This window comes from Biomphalaria glabrata, chromosome 9, assembly GCF_947242115.1.
Source record: "Biomphalaria glabrata chromosome 9, xgBioGlab47.1, whole genome shotgun sequence".
NCBI classification, from domain to species: domain Eukaryota; kingdom Metazoa; phylum Mollusca; class Gastropoda; family Planorbidae; genus Biomphalaria; species Biomphalaria glabrata.
The window spans coordinates 43,408,417-43,432,352 of record NC_074719.1 but is presented as its reverse complement, the minus strand read 5'-3'; the positions used below and the strand labels follow the sequence as shown (position 1 = coordinate 43,432,352).

At 34.8% G+C, this 23,936-nt stretch overlaps 2 protein-coding genes across 3 annotated transcripts; one reads left to right on the top strand and one right to left on the bottom strand.

Annotated features, from left to right (window-relative positions):
- Window positions 1–1,166: 1,166 nt before the first annotated feature.
- Window positions 1,167–7,617, top strand: LOC106072010 (dermatopontin-like). Of its 2 annotated transcripts, none has more exons than XM_056042122.1 (3): window positions 1,167–1,259; window positions 4,413–4,645; window positions 7,272–7,617. In XM_056042122.1, exons 2-3 carry the CDS (start codon window positions 4,432–4,434, stop codon window positions 7,565–7,567), a joined length of 510 nt encoding a protein of 169 aa, XP_055898097.1. In that variant the 5' UTR covers window positions 1,167–1,259; window positions 4,413–4,431; the 3' UTR covers window positions 7,568–7,617. The 2 variants fall into 2 exon arrangements, with proteins under 2 accessions (XP_055898097.1, XP_055898096.1); XM_056042121.1 differs by having other exon boundaries at window positions 1,227–1,263.
- A 9,143-nt stretch (window positions 7,618–16,760) lies between these two features.
- Window positions 16,761–23,338, bottom strand: LOC106071997 (zinc finger protein 454-like). The gene is made up of 3 exons (XM_056042126.1): window positions 23,285–23,338; window positions 21,076–21,424; window positions 16,761–19,850 (listed from the first exon to the last, which is right to left on the bottom strand). Exons 2-3 carry the CDS (start codon window positions 21,364–21,366, stop codon window positions 18,696–18,698), a joined length of 1,446 nt encoding a protein of 481 aa, XP_055898101.1. The 5' UTR covers window positions 21,367–21,424; window positions 23,285–23,338; the 3' UTR covers window positions 16,761–18,695.
- Window positions 23,339–23,936: the final 598 nt, after the last annotated feature.

The following is a 23,936-nucleotide window of genomic DNA, read 5'->3' as shown; positions in this document are numbered from 1 at the left end:
TTCACTTTAACTTAACGTCAACAGTGACAGTCTTTAGAGAGATACAGAAAACGTACAGATTTGTGTATGTGCAAATTGAGACTCAGTTCATATTCACCTATATTCTGTTGGACCGTTGGGGCACGACCCACTCATGTGTAACAGGATGATAAATCAACTTATTTGTTTTGTAAAGTGTGGCAAAATATAAACAGATTATAAAACATTCTTAGTTTGAGACGCGAATTGAAGATTATCGAACTAGGAATACTCTCCAACAAGAGAAAAGAAAATGAGTCGCTGGTAAAGCTACCTACAAAGTTGCTCACATTTTAAGTAGAAAAATGAAGCCAGTTTTTGACGCGTAAAAAAAAAAAGGTCTCCACATGTCCCATTAATTAATGTAAGTACTAGATTGACAATTTCTAATAAACTTGTTTCAAGTCATTTTCGATTTATATATTTTTTGGTCATGTGGCCCGCGACACGAGTGTCGGGAATTAAAACGGCCCGCAGGTCGTATTAGGTCGTATTAGGTTGGGCATCACTGCTATGACAATATTCGTTAGTGCGTTTAAATATAAATATCAGGAAGTAGTACAATATATACATTTATACAGTTGGTTCATCTTGATACGAAGATTAATATTCTCTCCAAGAGGCTTAAGGGCTTTGCACCGAGAGTTTGTGCCTCCTCGTGTGGCTGATGTGGCCTGGGTGAGCCTGGCTGCACATTAGGCAGGCTGTTCTACCTGGAGCTTGCGTCAGTTTTTTTTCTTTTTATTGTTGTTTTGGACTTTTCTTCTGACAGCGCAAGTTTGTGTGTGTGTGTGTGTTGTTGTTTTGTCCTATGCAATATTCTCTGTACGTCGCCACGATATTCTATCATGTACTTCCGTCTCATAGGTGGGACAGGCCATGTTATAAATCAATGTATACAAACCTATCTGTCAAAACGCAAAGCGCTATTGTATTTTTATGTCATTCTCATATTTCAACATGTTTTAAATAGCATTCCGCGGACATACAAGAGCCGCCATCGAGTATGTTTATATGTTGCTGCTTTTTTTTTCTTAGTTTAGGCCATATCAAGTTTCATGTAATATGTAAGCTGGTGTTATGGTTCGTAATGTTTGCTTTTCGTACAAGCGTGAATCAGCCAATTTTCAATACAAAAAAAAAGGTAATTAAAAGTAACACCAGATAACTGTATATAAATATATTTTTTTTTTGTTTTTGGAAAATACAATTCACCGAGAGATTTATTCTTATGTGATATCGTAGGTAGAAAGAATATATATATATACATAACTAAGTTTTTTAAAATTATTTACCTATATATTTATATTAATTAGGTAACTATGTATCTATCTATCTGTCTGTCCGTCTTTCCATCTATCTATCTATATATCTCGAATGTGATTTAGCAATCCAGAAATGTGTTTCCCCTTAAACGTTTTAAAAAATAAGGTCAGCATTGATCAGTAGCTTTCATAATTTCAGGTTGATATTGATATAGTGAGAATACAAAAACAATATATTACTATGATGCACTTCAGATCATATAGATTTAATTGTAAAAAATTTTGTTATAGAAGCTATGTAGGTACAATTCTGATTTAATCATTTGCTTTTAGATTGATAATGGACCTCATTTACCAATCGTAAACAAACAACATTTAGTCTCGTAATAATATTGATAAAATAATGCAAAAAAACTGTCACGTCATAGCCATTTTGTATTACGTAATGTGTATTGAAGAGATAGAGAATCACGTGGCTAAATGTTGTTTGTTTACGATTAGTGAATGAGGTCCATTGAAAATGCCTACTCTAGTTCGACTTCCTTAATAATAATAATTATAGCTTTTATAGAGCACTACTTTCATGCTTATAGCATGCTCAGAGTGCTATGGTCCAATCTCATTTATAGTCTGGGGGGGGGAGGAGGAATCTGGGAGAAGGTTTTTCCGTAAATACAAATCCGCTCGAATCGGGTGTCAAACCTCGAGCCCCCTTTATAGGTAGCCAAGCCAAGCCAAGTTCAAGAGTACTTAGCCTCTCGACCACGCTTTCATAAAGACATCATACAAAATAGGTCTATAAGATCTGGACACTTGCGTAGCTAGGGATTTGGGGGCCCGGGTGTTTGATCTTTTTTAGGGGCCCTTGCATTTTGACATTCTACATCATAACATGTGAAAATGTACTTAATAAACATATTTTAAAATCCAAATGATACAGTATATAAATAAAATATGTACTTAATAAATATATAATTATCATTCCAATTGGTACAATATATATATGTAAAATTAACGAACCAAAAAAAAGAGTCTTTTAATAAATAATATCGTTGGTCATAGGTGAGATAATGCATACAGAATACCGCTCATCGTGCTTACTGTGTAGCAAAGGCATCTACAACATCATCTAGATCAATGCTGTCTAGTATTTTTGACTTCACGTGAATAGCAAGATGACATAGCAGTGGCGTAATATTTAATATTTACTGTAAAAAAAAACAACAACAACATTTATTTGGGGTACCTGTTTTATTGGGCCCCTGGGGGACATTCGAATTCGGGGCCCCGTCCCCACCCTAGCTACGCCACTGCTGTTGAAGAAAGGGAAGTTGATCTTTTTCAACAATACTTTAATTTAACTTTTATTTGAGAAAAAAACTTAATTTGCGGTTAGAAATTGATAAAAATTTAAGATAAAATATACTACCATATTTTAAATGCATAAGGTTCATAAAAAAAAGCAAAAGAGAGATAAGATAGTGAGCTCGTGTTTTCACACAAACTCAAAGGCATCCCGCGATGTTCCGCACATGGGTCTGTAGTGCCTGTAGATGAAAAGGAATTAATATTTACAGCACGAATAATAGAAGCTAGGAACTACCAACAACCACAAAAAAAAATTCGTGTTTGAAGCATAGTCGTCTGTGGTTACTTACGTGCATGAGGTCCTAGAGTCGTATCTCAATAAAGTGGCTAAGTCCGTCGGTGTGAATACAACAGGATTGCCTACAGGTAAACATAGAGACCTCAAATGTATGGAAACTAATAGAGTCCTGGTCTTACTTACTTAGACTTAGGTCCTCCCGCTCCATAATGATCTGTCACTGGCAATGTCTGAAGCCTCCTCCCACCTGGTGTCCACTGTTCTGAGGTCCTCCACGAAGGTGTGTCGCCAGGTAATACGAGGACGTCCCTGTTTGCGCTTTCCTCGTTTTGGCTTCCATGTTATCGCAACTCTTGGTGTGCGTAATTCATTTTGACGTAGAACATGTCCCGCAAACCTCATGCGACGCTCAGTCACAACCTCACTAAGTGTTCTACTCCCAGTTCGGCATAGGATTTCCTTGTCCTGGTCCTGGTCTAAGGCAATTAAAAAGGACTTGACATTGCCACTATTGTGTTATTGTAAGTGTTGTTTTTTTTTTATTTAAAAAAAGTCTTCCATAATTAATTTTAAATAACAAAACAGTTTGCTTTCAAAACATAAAAACTAAACTTGGCAGTCGAGCAATCCACAAAATATGTGAATTTTAAAATAGATTTTTTGGTTTTAGTGAGAGACTGAAGGCTATCTAGACAAAACTAAGAAAGATTTTTTTTGCCTTATGAGGCGGTAACTAAAAACAATAACGTCTTTTATCAAATAAACACTTATTATACACTTACAAATTACTGATGTTTCTTTAAAGAAGAATGGTATTATTATAAAATCTAGTAATCCGTATTATTTAGAGACTCAAACTCTAGTATGTTATTGGTTTACCTGGCTGATTCATTCAACCCGTTCCATGCTCTTGTGGATATAGAAAATAAAGATCACTTTTCGGGAATTCGCCCTGGCATATTGAATAAGAAATATAGCTTAATCTCTTGTGTTTTTCTGGGTAGTTTCGTAGGTAATGTAAAACCTTTTGTAAATACTCGTAAAATACTTAGACAATAATAGACGATGAATATTACGTAAAAATACACTTTAAAAAAAAAAAAGTAAAGTTCCCCTTTCAGACCTTGTGATCTATAGGGCAGATGATGTAAAGGTCATCTGTTTCTGTGGCCCACGGTTAACGAGGGTGTCATGTGGCCAGCATAACGACCACCTACCTGCCTTTACTTTTCCCAAACAAATGTCAGGTACTACTTAAAGCTGGGTGGACTCAGGGGCGCACAAAGATCCCGAAATTAAATCCGAGTCTCCACCAGGAGACCCCTGGTTCGGAAGTCAAGCGCTTTACCGCTCAGCCACCGCGACTCCATAAAAATACTCTTAGGTTAGGATAAACAAAAGAACTGTTTATTGTTAATTGATACAAATACTACACACTGTTGACTTTGACTGATATTGCAATAAACTAAAAGTATGACATGTATATAAACAAATACTTGTTCGATTCCGATTTCTTTATGCAGACCAAGTCAAAGCAAAGAGATGAGAATCTTGTGTATTGCTTTCGTCACTTTGGCTATTACCAGCGGGACACTTGCGGGCTACATCAATGCTTTTGACCAACCTTTCACTTTCAGCTGTCCAGCGAAAAAAATTATCAGCTATATTTCCAGCGTCCATGATAACTTTTACGAAGACAGGCTGTGGGAAATTCACTGCAGGTCCGAAGGGCAAACGTCCGGCTGTGTCAATTCAGGTTAAAGTTCATTTTTATAATAGTGGTCATGAAAATGTCAGACTAAGCTGGCCGAAGGAGGCGCGGTGGCTGAGCGGAAGAGCGCTAGGGTTCTGAACCGCCTTTACTTTCCTCAACTAAAGTCAGCTACCCTTTAGAGTTGGGTGGACTCAGGGGGCCATAAAAAATCCAAGAATTCAAAATCCCAGTCTTTACCGAGATTCGAACTCAGGACCCCAGGTTTGGAAGCCAAGCGCTTAACCACACAGCAACCGCGCATCCCAGGAAAAAATTAATAATAATTCAATTTTTCGAGGCTATTTTGAAATGTCTAGTCATTGTAGGTCAATGTATTTGGAAAAACCAAACAGACTTTAAGTCAATGTAAAAAAGTATTTCATGAAGATCTCACCTGAATTTTGTATTAACTTACACTTATGCCAGCGCAAAGAGATGCAACCTCTTTCTAAAGTGATTGGTCATAGGCAACCTCTAAATCTAAAATATGTATTTACATAATCTAATAGAAAGTAAAGAATCTCCAGATTATTATTAATACTTAAAAGAATGGTGGTTATGTAAAAACAATAGTGTATGAATCGCAAAATAATTTTTTTAAAAGCGCTGTGAAAATTATAACCGACTAAGATGGTTTTATTGAATTTGTAGCACTGGCCTATGTACAATATTACTAGATTTATCTTTATCAGACTTTATAACACATCTTTTGCATGTTTCGGGAGTTCCTTCATTATTGAAGACTTATGTATATCCTAGCCCAGTGATGGGCAAACTTTTTTGACGAAGAAAACTTTGGCGGGCCGTTGTTATTTTATTAAGAAAATACAGAAATTTAGTATAAGAGTTAGTGATATCTTTATCAGGGCCGGCCTTAGGCAACTTCAACCTATGTGGCCGCAGTAGAACTCGCACTTTCATAGGTCCTGCGCTAATTCTAGGTGTAAATTATTAATTTAAACCATTACAACTTATATGTAATAACAAGGTTTCCATGACATACGGATTTTCAGGGTCTCCTGGAAACCTCCTGAAATTGTTAAAATCTCCTGAAAAATAAACACAATTGTCATGAGGGGTGGGGGGGGGGGTGCCAATCGTACGCGCGATAAAAAAAAAGGCATTGTCAGCTTTCATTATTAAAAATGTATAGCAAAGACGAATGCATTTTCTTAATTTCATTAATTTCGACATTATGCTTATCCCTACCCACATTGGGCCCCGCGCAATCCGTTTCGCATAGGGCCCTACAATCCTCATTACAATTTAACTAAATGTAACGTAGTATGAAGATATGATTGTGTCGATAATAATTCTTTTTAATTTGGATCTGTTGATTAGTATTGAATCATTAAAACAACAAATGTAGAATTTGGGCTGTACACATTTGATTCATGTATCATACGACGACATCTTGAGCAGACTGCTTGTTCCCAACAAAAGGTAACATAACTAGCAACGACAAAGTAATATTACTCAGATATAAGAAGTATTGACAGGATCAGCTTCGGACGTAGTCCTCATTAAAAGTGGGTAGTTCATCCGTCAGAGGTTTGAATTTGAAGTTTAAACAATTACTTCCACATCCACTCATCTTAAGAAACACATTTAGAATCAACTTGACCTTTAGAATAAACTCGACCTTTAGAATCAAATCCACATTTAGAATCAAATCGACATTTAGAATCAACTTGACATTTAGAATCAATTCGACATTTAGAATCAAATCAACGTTTTTTAGTCGACATTTAAGAGCTAGAATGTTTTAGAACATTTTTAATTTAAATACGCTTTGTAAGAAATGCAATAGTCCCTCTAAAGCTTTGCGATCTAAGGGTCATTTGTTTCTGTGACCCACCGTCACGTGTCATGTGGTCAGCACAAAGACCAACTGCCTTTACATTTACTAATGTCAAGTGCCCTAAAAGTTGGGGTGGATTCAGGGGCTCCTAAAAAGTTAAATTGAGGTTAATCATGACACAACAACACTGAGTTCATCTGAGAAATTAAAATATAACTTCAATGGTCCACCTGGTGCTGAAAACTTGGATTCTTACATTCGAAAGGAAAGTGCACTTTTTAAATTATTATTTGGTGGGCCAGATTAAACCTTTCCCAGGCCGGAGTTGCCCATCACCTAACTCAAATCTCCCTCACTAAGACGAGGCATGACAGGAGGAAGAGTATGAATCCGGTACCACAGAATGACAATCTACGGTAAAGAATTAGCCACCAGGTTATTTGACATTATCATTATTATTATTATTATAGCTTTTATGTAGCGCTACTTTCATGCTTATAGCATGCTCAGAGCGCTTTTGGTCCAATCACTTTTGTGGAGCGGGGGGAGGCTGTATCTAGGAGTCGGTTTTCCGTGCTGTCTTTAGGCGCTCAGTAAACACAACTCTGCCCGAGTCGGGTGTCGAACCTCGAGCCCCCTTCTAGATAGCCAAGCCAAGCCAAGTTCAAGCGTACTTGGCCTCTCGACCACGATTACTGCCTAAGACAAATCAACTTTAAAAAAAGTGTTAATAAAATACTCAAAATCAATGTAATAGGTAGTGAACACAAACATAATTGAACAAATAGTTTTACCGGCAAATGATTTAAAAAATGTTTATATTTTCAGACGATTACGTGAATAATTTCGACAACCCAGTATTCTTTCTTTGCCCTGGCAGCAAAGTTCTGACAGGTATTGAAAGCTATCACCACGACCACTATGAAGATCGTAGGTTCAAGTTCCAGTGCTGCGACGTGACTGAAAGAATCCCGAGCAATTGCTACACCACCGCGAACATGAACGAATGGGACGGCAAGCTGACCATGTTGGTACCAGAGGGTCAAGCCATCGTCGGAGTTTTCAGCCACCATAACGATTTCTACGAGGATAGGTTGTTCAGTTTTAGACTTTGTACTCTGTAGTAGAAATCTCTCAACAAAAGTGCATTAAACAAATTATTATGTTTACAGTACTTCTCCATTCCTTTAATGTCTTTTGCTTTTGACAGTATCTCCTTCAATGACAGGCCCGTCCATTTTTTTATGTCTTCCCATCGCTTTCTCTGTCTGCCTCTTCTTTTTTTTCCTGGAACTTTTTGGAAATTCAAAATAAATTCTTGTTGCATTAACTCTTTCTCTCCAGAACTATTATTTGTTCTTTCTGACAAAATGTATTCAATTTGCTCATTTGTTTTAGACAACTACGTCAAGGTACAGCTTCAATAATTTTTATTAATTTGTATTGAATCTATAGTTAAAACTAAACAATTGTGCATTTAAATAAAACATACAGATACTTTTGTATGGATTAAAAAATAATTTAATTTTCGATAATGAATATTAACAAATAAATACTCACCCACAATGGACAATTACACATCTTGATCTAGGCTAGATAAAATAATATTGAATGCTTAAAATGTAAAAAAATAATTTTTACATGATTAAAAACATAATCAATGATAGCATTTTAGAAGAAAAAAAAACATTTAAAAATATACACAAGAGTATCCAAAATGGTTTATAAAGCGATTATTACTAATAAATAATGAATGTTACATTTTAAAAAATACATAACGCTCCATCTCACACTTTCTCACAGGCTGATCAGCCCACCGAAAAAATTTTTTTTCAAAGTAAAGTTAACAGCGACGTTCAGGAGTTAAAGAGTTAAAAAGCTTTTGTGTTTTTTTCTTCTCGAAATAGCTGATTCATTAGTTATAAAAATTATTGCCTCGTCAATAGAAGTTCTGGAAAATGGGTAATAGCGCTTACAACATTCTGGGTCCACGGGACATAGGCTGGGCATCACTGGTCTGGGTCCACGGGACATAGGCTGGCCATCACTGGTCTTGGTCCACGGGCCATAGGCTGGGCATCACTAATCTGACTCCACAGGACATAGGCTGGCCATCACTGGTCTGGGACCGCGGGACATAGGCTGGGCATCACTGGTCTGGGTCCACGGGACATAGGCTGGCCATCACTGGTCTGGGTCCGCGGGACATAGGCTGGAAATTACTGGCCTGGGTCCATGGGGCATAGGCAGGGCATCACTGGTCTTGGTCCGCGGGACATAGGCTGGGCCTCACTGGTCTGGGTCCACGGGACATAGGCTGGACATCACTGGTCTGGGTCCACGAGACGTAGGTTGAACATCATTGGCAGAGCCCTCGCGAAAAGGCTTGGCATCACAGACCTAGTTCAACTAAGACGATTTCATTATGTTCACTTGTAAATGTTCTCGTAAAAAAATATTATGGACTATTGTTTAAAATTGTCAAAAGTACATGATAGAGAAGTAAAGAACAAAACTTGTGTACAAACAGTAAATGTGTTTGGTACCGAAATACTTGGACCATTTAGCACGAAGCCGTGAAAGCTACTCTATGGACAGAGATGTCAAGCTTTGATTTATTTCTAGATTGACTATATCAGGTTCTTAGTTGGCAGGGATATTAGTAGGTGTGTAACAATAAAGCGGTAAAGCGCTTGGCTTTCGAAACAAGCTCCCAGGTTCGAATCCTGGAGAAGACTGGGATTTTGGGCGCCTATGATTCCACTCAGCACTGATGGGTACCTGGCATTATTCTGGGAAAGTAAAGGCGGTACAGTTGTATCTTGTGCTGGCCACATGACACCCTCGTAAAACGAAGGCCACAGAAACAGATGACCTTTACATCATCTGCCCTATGGATCGCAAGGTCTGAAAGTGGCTGGCGTACTATTTATACCACACGTGAAGGCCAGGAGTTGGACTGGTTGTCAGAAGCTATTCGAGACGCATGCCATTAGGAAGCATTTTATAGGTAGTGGAGTGCTTAAACCATTGACACTCCAGGCGTACTATTTAAAGCATCAGTATTTTCTAACATTTCTTTTGTTTAAATTTAAAGTAAGGATAATTCGAATATTCGGAGCTCTAGATTATATAAGAAAGTTTTTGCTCTAACTTGTTCTCTACTTTAAATAGTTTCGTAGATCAATACAATTACAGCCAAATTGTTTAATCATACCAATGTTAATTTGCTCTTAATCTCTATATTCTAATGATGTCAGAAATGTACAATTCAGTACCATTACAAATATAAAGAGTAAAATCATAAGACTTTTAGCTTCATTACAAGTTGTACATTCTAGAGAACGCACAAGTAATCATAGGAAACAGATCACGAGTGAAACTCAATCTTATACAGAATGAAACAGTCTGCTTATATTAAATCTGTAATTATTGGACAATCTTATATTTTAAGACATTAGTTGGCGTATTTTTTGCCGTCACCACATAGTATGCAGTGTAATCACAAGAACTTGCCTGTTTAATTTGATGGAATTAAATATTCTTTGAAATTGCTTTTATTATACCCCCGCCACGTATAATATAGATAATAATATGTAGCTCACATTGCTAAGATTAATTGATCTTTGGTGTGGGTGGAGACATTTTAAATCATAACATGAGAACCCAAATTGTTGCTTAGATAGTACGGTAAATATGTTAGTAATGAGTTTTCAGACAAATATAAAACGTAAATAGGAAATTAACTCTTTCTCTCCGTAATTATTTTTCTCGTTCCAATAGTATTATTCATTTCTCTCATTTGTATTTCACTCTCCTGTTAGGGTTAAACTTCAATAACTCTTTTGTTTGTTATCAGAAAATGTTATAGTTGGCTTTGAATTATTGGATAACGCTTGCTCTTTTTTCAAAACGCAAATTAAAGATTGTAAATCTAAAAATCAATTTAATTTAATGGGAGTCAAATCAACGTTGGCATCGTCAATTAGGAGAGAAAGAGTAAACATTTATCCCATGTTACAATAAGTCACTCTTTGGGGAGTAGAAAACAACTTAATGTGTATATTCAGATCTTACATTTACTTAAATTGTTAAAGATACAATAGGAAACACTTTCCTTGTTTTCTTTATAAACAATGACTGCATTGAGTCATAAAATAAATCAGCTCCATTTTTTTAAAAAAAGCTGCACTGCATTTATATTTATGAACTCTATGAATCACACTAAATGAGTAGCTGAGGGTCTAATAACGCTTGGCTACCAAACTGAAAAGGGTTCGAATCCCGATATAGACACTGAATTATAAATCCAGATAGAACTCATGGACATAGTCTCCACAGAATGCATCTAGTTATAGGAGCAAGGAAGACACAGTGAACTCACATAAAAATAATAAGCGACAGTAGTACAGATAAACAATATACCCTGTTATATCAACCGAAATTAAGGATAATGACTACTAACCACGCAGACACATTCAAAGTACTAAACATTCCTAAGAGGATCCTTATTACCTGTCAAAGGGCAGTACCTGCCACATTATCAGAAAAGATCTCAGTGGACACTGTTCAAGGGACAGAATGAATGTTATTTCCCTTTAACGTAGCTCAACCCTGGCAGTGCCAAAGAATGAACAGTTATTCATTTTCATCAGAATAATGACAATGTTTTGTATCTACCTTTCTATACATTGAGCAAGTCGCTTTCAAATCTTACTAGCGATCTACATATTTTTTCACAGGCCGACACACCAATCCAATTAAAAGCTTTAATGTACATTATAATTGTAAAATACCACTGGCTGACTATTTCAATGATAGGAATACCAAAAGGTTTTACTGATTCGCATGAAATTTCGTCCACATGTTCCTTTTACCTCCTAGGCGTTCGGTATGAGCCAGTTTTTATAGATCCGCAACCTGCCCACTGCAGATCGAGAAAAACCGCAAGCATTCTATCAAACCTTTGTATTTTATTAATGGTATTTCTACAAAAGGCAACCGTTTATGTATAAAGCGTTAAAAAATATCACTCATACCGTGCTACTACTTAGCATAAGGTTGTTTTTCAAGTCTACTTATTTTTAATTTGATATACTTTAGACAGCTATACAAGGCAGTGAATAATTGTTCTAATGTCTCAAATCAGAACATTTCAAAACATGTCCTTAGATGTTGAAAGCGAGAAGAGCGATTCTTTATTTTCTGCTTTGACATTTCTAGTGATAGAAAAATTAGTCTTAAACCCTCTGCATGCATTGACGTCTGTTTCCGGGGTGATCACCAACGTGTTGAACTTAATGGTGCTTACTGGACTAGGGATGACGAGCAGGTCAAACGTTGGGGTCATCGCTCTGTCCATCACTGACCTTTTCATGAGCGCCACTGAGATGATCATCACAAGCTCGTATTTTATAAGCTACCTGTGTCCAGATCTTCTTTTTGATTTCCAGTCGATGATATCTAAACTCTTAGGCTGGATTCGTTATCCGGGATTTTTTATATCCACCTGGATAACCACATTCATATCCATCGAGAGATGTGTTAGTGTAGTGTATCCATTTAGGGCCAAGCAAATGTTCAGTGTTAAACGGAACAGCGCAATCATTTTATGCATTAGTTGCCTTTATATGGGAACTGTATACCAAATTTTCTCATCCCTAACACTGTCTTATAATGAGAAACCATCCAGTGAGATGAATAGCTCAAAAGGAGAGGCTATCATTGTAACATTCACGTTTACCCAAGACACGTCAGATGTCGAAATGATTATTGATATAGTCTGCGCCATGTTTCTGTCGATTCTCTGCCAGGTCGTATTAATCGTCTGCACGGCTTTGATGATCTGCGCTCTGAAATATAGTTCTCAAGTCCGCAGACCACAAATAGAGGACCACAATTCCTCTGGCAGACACAAAAGTGATGGCCTATTTCATGGGTCATTGCTTACGCCAAAAGAAAGGCGGATGATTAAAGTGACACTGTGTTTGGCTTTGGTCATTACTGGATGCAACATTCCCAGATATGTGATAGTCGTTCTATACTATTCAATGTTAGCTTTGGATCTGGACAAATATTATGAATTGACATTCTGTCTGTGGATTTTCAGCGACTTCCTAATATCACTTTATAGTTCGTGCAACTTCTTCGTGTATCTTAAACTGAACAGCAAGTTTAGAAAGCGATTGTTCTGGATATTTTCTATAAACAAACAAAAATTAAACTCTCTGTAGGAAGAGGCTCTTCATTTATTATAGATTGTAAACATTGTAAAATCTACCATGTGACAGAAGAGCTCGAGGACTAAGACTGATTTATTGATCCTTATTGGAAATTTCTAAAAAAAAACAACAACAACATTTACATAAACGAACAGACACAACGTAAAGAGTTCATTGAATGACTACAGTCAGACGTCTTGATTCTTTTCACATTCCCTAGTCAACGAGTAGGGGCGGACTGGCTATATGGGCATTTGGGAAAATGCCCGGTGGGACGGTATCAAATGGGCCGGACTGGTCGTGACCAGATAATTTATTTTTTTTCAATTAAGACAACTTTAAAAAAAAAAAGTGACTTCAGCAAGAAAGAGATGTTCAGTTTTTTTTTTGACAATTCATTTTGTTTAAAATTCAACGGTTCTAAGCTTCTAACTTATCTCTATTCTGTCTCTCTATCTACTTGGCCGGAATCAACAGTCCACCATCTTGTTTCTACCCACTCACTAGTCTTTAACAGTGCCCTGGTGCGCACCATACGCTTCAATGTAGGAGCAGAGATATAACAATATATTCGTTTCAAACTCATTAAGACTGCTTTTGTACTGTTAATAGTTTTCAGACTACATACATGTATAAATAAAATACAGTATGTAATCCTACGCAAGCATACATCCAGTATCTGATGCATTATCAAACTTTATCTACATGAATTAAACACATATAATATGACATGTCATTTGTGGGCCGGGTTATATGGTAATGCCCGGGCCGATTTTGACACCCAGTCCGCCCCTGTCAACGAGTAGCGCTGATACAGTCTGATAGAGTAAGGAACGAACGAGTTTTTTTCTACTGTTCTGTTCTACCTCTGATGGGCAGAAGTCGACTACTTCGCTACAACTTGTAGTTATAATGACGTAGTTATCATGGCCAAGGCAAGTTTGCAGACAATAAAGAAATGAAGGAAAACTTATTCTAAATACATTGCGTGGAGATTCAAACCCACGACGCACTGCTTTTAAATGCCAGGCACTGCTATATAAATGACAAAGCTTATTACTAGCGCAAAGGAATTTGTTTCGTAGTAGTGTTTATATATGTTAGTGTGTTTTTTTTTAAACAAATAATTGTATTTATTTCTATATGATCTATTCTTCATACATTTGTTGGTAAACCTCAAAAAACTTTGACAAAAACTATTTCAGAGTAAATAGTAATTACAACATAACATAATATTTATATTACCATCTGGAACCTAATGTTGCTACCAGATATTTTTGGACGTTTAAATTTTTAGAGTATATCTTTTAAATTATGTCCATGACCAGTACTCCAATTGGACAGATACATTGTCATTCTATTGCGTAATTAATTGTATTCACTATGATAGTTCTTTGAATCAAATAACTTTAAAGTGCATGTATTTGATATTGGAATAAAAGTTATGCAAATATATCAATACAATTTTTGTGTAAGCAAAATTTAAAGGGAGATAGCTTTTCTTTCCTTTATGTGAAATTAATAGCAATGTTATATCCCTTTGTTAGACTATACTCTTAAGTCAGTATCTATGGTCCTCTTAGTATAATATAATGTTCAAAGAGAAGGCATTGTAGAAGTTAGGCGCAGAAGACGAACAGTACACTTGAGTAGACCCCCGGTGGACAACGGCGAGTTTGTGTGGCCATCCTTAATCTTCGGATTCAAAGAGGTTGCCATTAAGGATTTCAGGTCAAAATCTAGCCATTTTTTGGACCATCAGATCAATCGAAATCTAATTAATAACTGAACAAGTAGTGTTTCCACTGGTGACTAAAGTACATTTGTAGTAGACTAGCCTAGGCTTATCAGGAATTGATGGCTGACCATGTACGTGCACCCCTCTGAATTCTGAGTAACTAACTTTAAGCCAGTTTTTTACACCTTCAAATTAATTAACTTTTGCTAGGAAGCAACCTAACGTTGAAATAATGATAATAAGGATAAGCTATTAATGTAATAAACTAGAATAGGCTAATCTGTGGTTCATGTCCGACCATGTGCGCTTTATTATAGGCTATTGCAATTCAATATTCTATAGCATGTTAGTCGTGACGATTTGTTTTCACTTGCACACTATTATAGCTATCATTATATTTAGTTAAGGCCCAGAATATGATATAAGTTGTTGTTTCTTTTTGGTCTTAGAGGACAAACCCTTGCCAGCTGTCTTTCGATTTGATATATGTAAACATTTCTTTGAACAAGATTGAGGAGTGCAGTTATCTTGATAAATGTATTTACTTCTTGCGGAGTTGCGGTCATTGTTATTGCTTAATAAAATAAACACGTCCACCAGTTTACGACAGAAGAGAAATAAGAAAGTTCTTCCCATCTGAGTCGAAACTTTGATTTGTATCGACGGAGCACTGGCAAATGCATGAATTAACTGCTTTTTCTTGATTTATTTCGGTAATGAAACCAGATATCTCTGGCACTGAACAGATATGTTTGAGCGTTGGATTTGTTGATAGCGATTATATTCGAGAAGAATTCATTGGTTTTGTCCCTGTTGTTAAGAGAGACGCACTGCCTGTATCTAACGTCATTGTCAGCGAATACATTATGTACAGCCTAGACATGGACAAGCTACTCGGTCAAATCTACAATGGCTGCCCCCGTGATGGGTAGCATTCAGAACTGTGTTCAGGCTAGGATTCGTGAAAAACATCCAAAAGTAGCCTTGTACGTTGTACGTCCCACAGACCTAAACTTGTTATCATTGATCTGAATGACGTTTCAGATATACGTAATGCTGTTGGTGTCATCCAGAAGATTATCTATTTCTTCCGTAACAGTCTGAAGCGAGAGCGTTGGTGCCAAATTTACCTCTTTTTTGTGAGACACGATGGACAGCTATGTAACACATAGAAACTGTTGTTTTAATTGGTTTAAATTTGAAGTTTATTAATAAATAGATACAACTTAAAATGCAGCTTTCAATTACCTTTTCAATATTTGACTCACTGGTAAGAATATAGTTCAAAAATGAAATACATCTTAGGCATTGGGGTCAATCGATAACCAAAAAAAAACATGGCAAGGGGTCTACAAGACAAAACAAGTTTGGGAACCACTGAGCTAGATCAATGTAGATCATGGAACACTATTACTAATCTATTCTCGAGTGTGTGTATGACTTTCGTCATAGATCGTCTGTTTCATTCTCTCCATCTTGTACTATAGAGACAGGTTGTGTTTTGGGGAGCTCTTGAATTTCTCATTGTGCTTATGCTACTGGATAGCCTTAGCATTTGCCTTGGAATTATTCTAAAGGATTATCTTGACCCCTGTTTAGGGGGAGTTGTACTTCCTTATTATATACTTATTACTATTTAGATTCGATCGTATTTGTAATTCTATAATTAGACTGGAAGATTAGAAGAATCTTTTATCTTTCTATAGGGTTTTAGCTTGAAGTCTAAGTCGTCTAAGTCTTGGTTTCAAGTAACTTTCAAGTCTCAGTGTTAGACAGTGTCAAGACTCGGTTTTCAACCTCAGTTTTCGATATTTAGATTTCAGCTTTAGTCTACAGGACTGAGGTCTTTATCTCAGTCTGTCTGACGTTCAAGTTTGTTTTCACGAGTCTGAGGTTCCAGATTCCAGACTGCGGGTTGCTGTGTCCAGACCTGGTGTTACAGAGCGAACCATGAACTTTTTGACTAATAGTCGTCGGTGAACAGTATCTGAGCTAGAGGCTAGATCTACATGTATTACCAGTTGTTGTATTGAAATTGAAAGTCTATGTGGACCATTGTACTAAATATTATAGCTAAGGTAATATATTAATTGTTTCATAATTATTTTTATGTTTTACAGTGAACTGGATCATATTAGACTATATCATATTATATATCTACTGTTATTCATACCACTATTATTATTCATATATCAGTTCATTGTAAATATATCATTATATTAAATTCATAATTTTATTTAAATCATCATACACCTCGTATATTAATTTATGTACGTATAACAGAGTGTGTGTGGTGTGACTGTCGGGCTGAACTTGGGCCTCACATATTACAAGTTACAAAATAATATAAAACACACATTTGTAATTCAAAATTACTGTAATTTCTAGACACATTAACATATTGATAATAATTAAGTAACTTCATTCAACGAAGAACAGACAAAAATACGAAATAGCAGCTCGAACTTGTGCACTAAGTAAATTGCGAAAGAGAATGCCATAATAAATAATGCTAGATCTACCATAACGCCTACGCTATATATAAAATTGAAAAGCCGAAGATTAATCCCAATCAATGTGTAGAGCTAGCATTGATTCTTTTAATGTTCATATATCCGTCTACATGTGTTCAAACTGATGCTACTGTCACTGCAGCTTGATCTAAGCGTTGTGCTTTAACCCTTTCATTGCCAACAAGTGAATTAGATCTGATAAAGCGTGTTTGGCTGGAGTGGTAGTCCATACAAGGAATTTATTTCAATAAAATGTATTTCTCAAAAAAATGAATGTAACTAACTTAAGGTGAACAAATTCAAATTTTTGTGATCTCTTGACATGGCATTAACATTGGAAATATGAAATTGGAAATAAACAAAATGTGTGACATATTTTAAAAAAATCAGATATTATATTAAATGGCAAAAAAATGAGAATGAAATATCTTTTCAAATTATCCAATATATCTAAAAATAAATAAAAAGATTTAAACCACATTAACACTAAAATCTAAAACAATATGTGACAAAGTATTTAAAATTGAATTAGTTATATTCTCATTAGATTTATGATGACATCAAAATAATTATAGAACATTTATTTTGAGCATTAAATAGAATATAAAATACAAATCACAAGCCAATGTTTTATTGGCCTCCTTCAGTCGTAGAACGACTATGGTTCATCTTAAACAGGGAGATGAAATCCAGGGCATTGTTTATAGTGAGAATGATGTCGCCCACACAGCAGTTCCCCCCCCCTCTCTGCACAGCTGATGTGACCAAGGTAACCAGTTTGGTATCAGTAGCGCTCCGTAGCACAGTGTGCCACAATTTGCCACCAGCTCTTGATTTTTCCTAAATACTTAAGTTTTCAAAACAATTTGTAAAAATATGCACAAGCTTTATTTAGGAATGAAGCACCATACATGCTAAAACTATTAAATTGTACTATGTATAATTATCTTCTTTTTTTGAACGAACAGTGTATTTTTTTTTTATTAGATAAAAGATTATTCATTGTTTTATGCAAAATTTATTTTTATCGCTTTAAATCATCAGATTTGTATTACTTAATGTAGGTCTATATGAGCAAGTTGTTCGGTCAGGCACAAAATACATATTTGTCATTTAGTACTTAATTAATATAACTAGTCTTTTTTTAAGCATAAATTATTAAAAACAACATGAAATCATCACATTAAATACTAACATTTACACATGTGGGGGCGCCGTGGCTGAGTGGTTAAGCGCTCGGCTTCTGATCCTGGGGTCCTGGGTTCGAATCTTGGTGAAGACTGGGATTTTTAATTTTGGGATTTTCAGGGTGTCCTGAGTCCACCCAACTCTAAAGGGTACCTGACTTTAGTTGGGGAAAGTAAAGGCGGTAGGTCGTTGTGCTGGCCACATAACACCCTGCTTGTTAACCGTTGGCCATAGAAACAGATGACCTTAACATCATCTGCCCCAGAGATCCCAAGATATGAAAGGGAAACTTTTACTTATTTCTATTCACACGTAATAATTAGCATTATTATAGAAAGCAAAATTTGCATACTTCGATAATAACTCAATGAACCGTATGATTGTTAACAATTATTTTAAATATTCGATTTTAAAAACTAAAGCTAGACCAAAACATTTACATTTCAGACTACAAGCATGTTTTTCTAAAAGTTGTGCATTACAACAACTTCTATTACAATGTACACATTTCAAAGGCATTAACTCTTTCTCTCCTAACTGACGATACCAACGTTGATTCCACTAAAATGTAAATAATTACGGAGAGAAAGAGTTAAATGTGTATCATTAAATGATTCTTTATTTCTTGCAGGGATAAGAAATGGTTATTGCAAAGAATACATTTCAATGGCTTTCCATTAACGTGACTCTCTAAGTGTATTGATAATGTTAACTTGCTGGACAAAGTGGCATTACATGTCAGACATTTAAGTTCCTCTTTTGAGTTTTGGCTATGTACAAATTGATGTCTTTTTACATCAGATCTGTGAGAAAATGTTCTCAGACATTTTTGACATTGAAATAGTTTTTCACCGTTATGAATCTGAAGGTGTTGTTTAAAACTTAAAGACTGAGAAAATACTTCCTGACATATTTGACATTTATATTGTTCTTCACTAGATTGGACCACCTGATGTTTTTTTGAATTTGAATACTGAGAAAAAGCTTTCAAACATATTTGACATTGTAATGGTTTTTCACCTATATGGACCTTTTGATGTTGTTTTAAATTTGAATACTGAGAAAAAGCTATCAAACATATTTGACATTGAAATGGTTTTTCACCTATATGGACCTTTTGATGTTGTTTTAAACTTGATGAGAGAGAAAAAGCTTTCAAACATATTTGACATTGAAATGGTTTTTCACCTGTATGGAGTCGCCGATGTGACTTTAATTTTGAAGATGTTGAAAATAATTTCAGACATATTTGACATTTAAATGGTTTTTCACCTGTATGGACTAGCCCATGTATCTTTAAATGTGAATACTGAGAAAAAGCTTTCAAACATATTTGACATTGAAATGGTTTTTCACCTGTATGGACCTTTTGATGTTGTTTTAAACTTGATGAGAGAGAAAAAGCTTTCAAACATATTTGACATTGAAATGGTTTTTCACCTGTATGGATCTTTTGATGTTGTTTTAAACTTGATGAGCGAGAAAAAGCTTTCAAACATATTTGACATTGAAATGGTTTTTCACCTGTATGGACTCGATGATGTGACTTTAATTTTGAAGGTGTTGAAAATAATTTCAGACATATTTGACATTTAAATTTCTTTTCACCTGTATGGACCACCTGATGTATTTTTAACTTTGAAGATGTTTGAAATACTTTCAGACATGTTGGACATTTATTTTCTTTATGTTGTTTTTGTTCTTCTTTGAAAAAAGTTTTTTCTTGCTCAAGTTTTTCAAATTGCATCTGAAAAAAAAAAAATTTAAATAAAAAGATTATGGAACCTCAAAAGTAATAATATTTGGTTGAGCATAGCACTTTTGTTATGACCAGAATGCTTTTACTGGATAGATATAACATAGGAGAAAGTTTCCATGTTCCTTTAACAGGTAGATGCCAAATATAGAATTCTGAATTCCTAGTCTGTACCAGGATTCAGGTTTCTCAGGTAGTATTGAAATTTCTTTTCACTCAGCCTCTATTCACAACATTCTAATGCTCACATCCAGTAATTTCTAGAAGTTTCTAAAGATAATATTCTTTTGTCTCGTTTTATAGAACTGACTGTAAATGAAACCCCAACACACATTTCGGCCCCCTAATACTCAATTAAGTGACCAACAAGTTGTAACCATATAAAAAATGCATATGGTCTTCAAGTAAGATCGTAATTGTTAACTGATAAGAGACTATTTCAATGCTTATTGTCTCTGCTTGGGTATTTTGGCAGTATCTTTTCAGTGTGCTGTGCTGTGTATTTTAAAGGCCAGCTGCTGCTGCTGCATTTTATTTTTCTCAACGCCAGGCGAGGGCAGATGAGATTTTTAAAAAATGTTTAAAGAATGGTGGGGGCGCGGTGGCTGAGTGGTTAAGTGCTCAGGTTCCAAACCTGGGGTCCTGGGTTTGAATCTTGGTGAAGACTGGGATTTTGAATTTTGGGATTTGGGGAGCCTTCATTATGTCATCCATCTTGAAAACAGATGTCTCAACCAGTTACATAGTTTATTCTTTCTGTTATCCAGATGGAACTTTTGACCCTAAGAATGAGGAGACCAAATGTATTCTTTTTCTATTTATTCAAGCTCAAATAGTACAAAGTCCAGCATTTTTTCCTCATTCTAAAGTTCTCAAACATTTTCGTCAGTTTCAAAACCAGAGCTAAGGAGAAGTTCTTGAAAAAAATCAAACTTACTAAACAAAAAAACTTACTAAAACCAAGCATAAACACACAGAGAAGAACATTTAGACTTAGACATCATAATCACATGTTAAAAACTTAAGAGGGAAAAAAATGTCATTAAAATTGCATTTAAAGAGATTAAGAAGTGGTATGATTCAATGAATTTAATAATTACATATTTCCATCTAGATCAATATAAGATTTCAACAGTATATACAGTAACTTAAGGTGACTCAGACATAGATATAAGGAATTTATTAAATGTTTAATATTAGATAACTTCTGCCTTACCTGGAAATGTTTAAGATTTGATGTTTCTCTCATTTCATAACTAATGTCCTGTTTCATGTCTGACAATGAATTCAACTTGTCTATTTCTTCTCCTGGAACTTCTGGTGTAAACATTGTGTCATTCCTTTCTTCTTTCATCCCATTTCTCAGATCAAGAGAACAGTTTGACTTGCAGTGTGACATGCAAGACAACTTAGGAGATTCTTCTTCAGATGTTGGGGCTGACAAATTGTCTTCCACCATTTCCTTTTTAATTACATTTTTTAGTTCAAAAGTAAAATTGTATTCCATGTTTGATATCCCTTATGGCTAGCTTCTTGGCTTCTTTTCAAATTTCTAGACACATTATCTGTAACAAATAACACAAAAAAAAAATTAATTAAAAAGCTACTACAGGAAATAAATGTATATAAACTTATAATTGTTTCTTTTAACAGCGTTCAAATAAACATACATTTTCTATCAATGAATCCCTATCAAGATATAAATTAGGATGCACATGTAATCTTCAATTCGTAGAATAGATTATATATATATATATATATAAAACAGTGTTTGCAATTAATATTTGACGTTGGGTGCAGGGAGGGAGTACACAGTAACTAATCTTCAAGTGTATCCTTATTTTTCTGAATCCTACAACCAATGGGAACTTATATTAGAGGAACTGTTATAAATTTGGTAATGATAAAAATGAATTCCACATAATTAATAGGCATTCTTTTATAGTCTATTTCAATCATAAGTAAAAATTGATTTAAAAAAATTCCAGTAGTCTAGTCTCTGACTATATTCATAATCCCCATATTAAACCAAATAGACCAATAAAAAAAATTTAATGTGTTAACTAGGTGATCATAAAATACATTTAAACACAGGAAACAAATTAATGATTTAATTGCATAAAAACGAAATATGGGGAATGATTTATGTACAACAGTGTTTTTCAAACTTTAGCTTTAATAGAACACTTTGAAAATTGGGAGAATTAAGTTAAACACTTTTCTTATTTTTAGGTTTGATTTTTATCCTTTTCATATTTATAAAATTCTTGAACCATATATACTAAATTTAATACACTACAGATATAAACATATGAAAAAATAAGGTTTAATAACTTGTGATTTTGTGTAAGGAAAAGTATATAACCTTTTTATATCATGATTGATATTAGCAAACTGAAATATATATATATATATATATTATATATATATATATATATATATATATATATATATATATATATATATATATATATATATATATATATATATATATATTTATTTATTTTTTTTGTGACGGTATGCACTGGTACAGTATACCGGCACCTTTTTGAATGTGGGAAAAATTAATACTTTTCTTGAATTTTAACATATTTTATATTAATTTATTAGTAGTTAAAAGTTAGGCAATCCATTACTGAGTACCGGCCCCTATTTGTTTTAACAAAAAAAGCAATGGATGGTTATATATAGTGTGCAGTCAAGCCTGTTTCTATACTTTGACTTGGTTGCAACATAATAAGAAAATGTTGCTTTGCACTAATATGTAAATTAATATAGCCTATATAATATAGGCCTAATCTAAGAACAGGGCCTGCTTTAGGACAATTTTACCGATTGCTCGAAATTTGGCCCCGCATTTAACAGGGGCCCCACAAATTACATTTAGTATATCACTATCAGTCATGGCTTTTGACTCTTGTCCCAGGCTTTTAAAGATGAATGGCATTTATATATAGACTATATACTTATATGAAGGGTTAACATATAAAATAATAAATTTAGTGAATCGTAACATTAACGTAACTTCAATTATTAACCCACTGGCACCTATTGCTTTTGAGTTGCTAAGTTGCTTCTTGTTGTACCAATATTACCAATGCACTTTGACTTTGAATATAAGGTACTTTCTAGTAGTAGACTAAGTAGTAGACCAGTAACTAAGTTGAGTAAGTAGTACTAGATCTAGATCTAGTAAAATCTAGTTAGACTGTTAACTGTTAGGTTAGTGTTACTGTTAGTCAGTTACTTAGAGTTAGAGTTATAGAGTAGACTATCACTAAGAAGTAGACTCAGTCTTTCTCAGAACATTTGGCTTATTAGCACTTAGATCTACTACTACTAGATTCTAAGAATAGATCTGGTATCTAGACCTAGACTACTAGATAAGTAGATCTAGATCTAGCTAGGACTAGCTTAACCATTACCATATCTTCCTAACTTAAGGCAAGTTTAGGACACACCGGGTCCGAGAGGAGATAAAATGTAAACAATAAACACAGACCTATATATATTTTCTTTTGCATTCAGTATTTTCATTTCGCACTATTAATAAATAATGAAAAAAAACGGCGATTTTTTTTTTTTTTTGTGTCGGAATTCAGATCTGGCGGAACGAAAAATCGTGAATGGGGAACGGCGGAATATGTGAGATTTTTTGATGATTTTGCGGGAAGGTTCCGCATAATGCGGGACTGTAGGCTTGTGTATAACTACTGAGTGCTAGACATCTAGATCTAGATAATATATACTGAGTATATTTAAAAAAAATTATTATAGATCAATATTATTATATTTTATTATTATATATATTAAATTATAATATAGTCTTACTAGAATCTACTATTAGTAGTATTATATATGATATCTACTTAGGGTAATCCTGTAGATCAGAGTCTCGCGCTCATAAAATACCGATAATTAACCAGAATAAAATTTAATTCATATAATATTATAGGTGTAAATAGTGTTTTTAATACATTTGGTTGTAAAAAGTAACCTTTATATTTTGACTGTACATCAATAAAGTGCCTTAGCGACTTCAATATGATCTGTGCGCTGCCATATGTGATTTACAGT

Coding starts and splice junctions, on each gene's coding strand:
- LOC106072010 (XM_056042122.1), top strand. CDS start 4,432: ATGAGAATCTTGTGTATTGCTTTCGTCACTTTGGCTATTACCAGCGGG. Junction 4,646..7,271: donor GTCCGGCTGTGTCAATTCAG/GTTAAAGTTCAT, acceptor TTATATTTTCAG/ACGATTACGTGAATAATTTC.
- LOC106071997 (XM_056042126.1), bottom strand. CDS start 21,366: ATGGAATACAATTTTACTTTTGAACTAAAAAATGTAATTAAAAAGGAA. Junction 19,851..21,075: donor CAAATCTTAAACATTTCCAG/GTAAGGCAGAAG, acceptor TTTTTTTTTCAG/ATGCAATTTGAAAAACTTGA.